The sequence below is a fragment of the Pygoscelis adeliae genome, unplaced genomic scaffold, assembly GCF_000699105.1.
Source record: "Pygoscelis adeliae isolate BGI_AS28 unplaced genomic scaffold, ASM69910v1 Scaffold482, whole genome shotgun sequence".
In the NCBI taxonomy this organism is placed as follows: Eukaryota; Metazoa; Chordata; class Aves; order Sphenisciformes; family Spheniscidae; genus Pygoscelis; species Pygoscelis adeliae.
In genome coordinates this window covers 76,050-77,642 of record NW_008824192.1, presented here as the reverse complement: position 1 = coordinate 77,642, position 1,593 = coordinate 76,050, and the positions used below count along the sequence as shown (strand labels likewise).

The 1,593-nt window shown below is 65.8% G+C and overlaps 1 protein-coding gene across 1 annotated transcript in view; it reads left to right on the top strand.

The window, feature by feature from the left end:
* Positions 1-32: 32 nt before the first annotated feature.
* The window catches only part of ALX3 (ALX homeobox 3), a 2,532-nt gene continuing 971 nt past the window's right edge, over positions 33-1,593 (top strand). The window contains exons 1-2 of the mRNA XM_009334753.1: positions 33-75; positions 937-1,247. Of these exons, the coding sequence (XP_009333028.1) occupies positions 33-75; positions 937-1,247 (354 nt within the window). The remainder of the gene's footprint in view (positions 76-936; positions 1,248-1,593) is intronic.

Here is a 1,593-nt window from a genome sequence, read left to right as displayed (position 1 = left end):
ACCCGGCATCGGCTGGAGCCGCTGAGCTCCACATGTCCCCGCGTGGGGACAAACGACCCTCCCCGGGGGACAAAGGTGACCTCCGAAACGCATGGCAGTGACTTATCTCCTTCAACCCATTTCATGAGACGCCCCAGAGACGCCGCAACAGTGAGGGGAAGGGGGGAACCCCCAAATACTTTGCGCTCTGGCCCCCCGGCCCCGTGGGAGGGTGGGGAAGGGGAGCTCTTCTTAAGCAAAAACCGGCGGTTTTATTTTTCACTCCTTTCCAAGCGGTTTCCTGAGAGTTACAGCTACAGGGAAATGCTGGCCCGGGGGCAGGCGGAGGCTCCCCTTGAACCGAGCTCAGGCGCGGGGGTCTGGATACGGCCCAGCGCCGGGGCGGGCTGGGGTTACTGGTGGATCCCATCTCTCTGCCCCGGGCGCGGCTGAGCGGGGCGGAGGCGTCAGCCCGTGCTGGAAGGGAGCGGGAGGAGAGGGACGAGGAGAGGGACGAGGAGAGCTGAGCAAAACCCTGTCTGCAACATGATCCCGTCCTCGCCTTCTCTGTCCCCCCTCGCCCACCCCACGTCCCTTGGTAGCAGCATCCAAGAGGGTCCCCAAGCAGAAGCCCCAGCTGTGGGTCCCCAGGCACCCACCGCCCCAGCCAGGCTTCCCTCCCACACCTTCAGGGAGCAGCACCAGCCCGCAGCTCCCCCGGGGAGCGGAGATTTTTGCCCTCCCCAGTGATGGATTTGACCCGCTGCGTGCCCGTGCCGTGCCCCTTTCTCCTGGGACTGTACCCCCCACATCCCCCTGGGGTGACTGTGCCTGGGGCCTTGGGTCCTGCAGGGACAGGAGGGCAGGTTTGGGGCTGGGGGCACGGGGGGCTCTTGGCTTCGTTAACACCATTAACGTCATTAACACCACCCCATCTCGTGCCTCTCCCCCTGCCAGGCGGCGAGAAGGGATGCAAAGGCAGGTACCAGGCGGTGCCCGCAGCCTGCCGGGCCCCCCTGAAAGCCCCAGGGGAGCTGGGGTGCCCGCTGGCAGCACCCCTGGGCAGCCTATGGGGGCACGGGGTCCCCGAGCTCCCCGATCCCCTGGGAACGAGCAAGAGCAAGAGCAAGAAGCGGAGGAACAGGACGACCTTCAGCACGTTCCAGCTGGAGGAGCTGGAGAAGGTCTTCCAGAAGACGCATTACCCCGACGTCTACGCCCGCGAGCAGCTGGCACTACGGACGGACCTGACCGAAGCCAGGGTGCAGGTACGGGCAGGGGTCCCTGGCTCCCGTAGGGATGGGCACGGCCGCCCCGGGTGGTGCTGGGCAGAGTTGGAGGGTGCTTTCCCCTCCTCCGCAGGGTGATGCTGAGTTCGAAGCTGTTCTTCCCAGGAGGATTATGCTAAGCCCCAGAGGGGAAATCCCAGCCCAAGCGCTCACTTCACCCACCGCCACGGGGTGCGGGTGCCGGTTGCCTCTCCGAGCTCCCTCCAGGTCTCCCCTTGTCCCCTCTCTGCAGCACCCAAGGGGTGGGAGAAGCCAAAATTTGGGAGGTCATTGCCAACCTCTCCCCCCCCCAGCATCCCCCAACGTGATCCCCCCCCGTGCCTCC